This window comes from Neopelma chrysocephalum, unplaced genomic scaffold (assembly GCF_003984885.1).
Source record: "Neopelma chrysocephalum unplaced genomic scaffold, ASM398488v2 Primary Assembly neopelma1_83027, whole genome shotgun sequence".
NCBI classification, from domain to species: domain Eukaryota; kingdom Metazoa; phylum Chordata; class Aves; order Passeriformes; family Pipridae; genus Neopelma; species Neopelma chrysocephalum.
This window is the reverse complement of record NW_020913650.1, coordinates 1-532: the sequence shown is the minus strand read 5'-3', so window position 1 is coordinate 532 and position 532 is coordinate 1. Positions and strand designations below refer to the sequence as shown.

The following is a 532-nucleotide window of genomic DNA, read 5'->3' as shown; positions in this document are numbered from 1 at the left end:
AAAAACGGGGGGTCTGAGGGGATTTGGGGGGGTCTGAGGGGATTTGGGGGGGTCTGAGGTGTCCTGAGGGGAGTGGAAGGTCTGGGAGGGCTCTGGGGTCACCATGACCAACGGTGGGGAACGGGGCGGTCCTGAGAGGGTTTAAGGGGTCCGGAGGGGTAACGGGGGGCCCTGGAGGTGCCCCGGGCCCCGCTGACCCCCCGTGCCCGCAGTGTACTCCCTGGACGGGCTGCTGGTGTTCGGGCTGCTCCTGGTCTGCACGTGCGCCTACCTGAGGAAGGTGCCCCGGCTGCGCTCCTGGCTGCTGTCCGAGAGGAGGGGGCTCTGGGGGGTCTGCCACAAGGGTGAGGGGGGCAATGGGGGTCTGCCACAAGGGGGGGCTCTGGTGGTGTGGGGGGGCAATGGGGGGCTGGGGGGTCTGCCACAAGGGTGGGGGGGGCTGGGGGGAGTGCTGGGAGCACTGCCAACACTGGCGTACAGGGTGGGGTTATGGGACCACTGGGGTGTGGGGTGGGGGTGCTGGGGTCCGGCT

General features: G+C 69.7%; 1 protein-coding gene across 1 annotated transcript; it reads left to right on the top strand.

Moving 5' to 3' along the window:
• Positions 1 to 57: 57 nt before the first annotated feature.
• TMEM167B (transmembrane protein 167B) lies at positions 58 to 362 on the top strand (the record flags this gene model as incomplete). The annotated part of the gene is made up of 2 exons (XM_027706909.1): positions 58 to 113; positions 213 to 362. Coding segments are annotated over exons 1-2 (160 nt in total), but the record flags the coding sequence as incomplete, so codon positions are not given.
• Between the last annotated feature and the right edge of the window lie 170 nt (positions 363 to 532).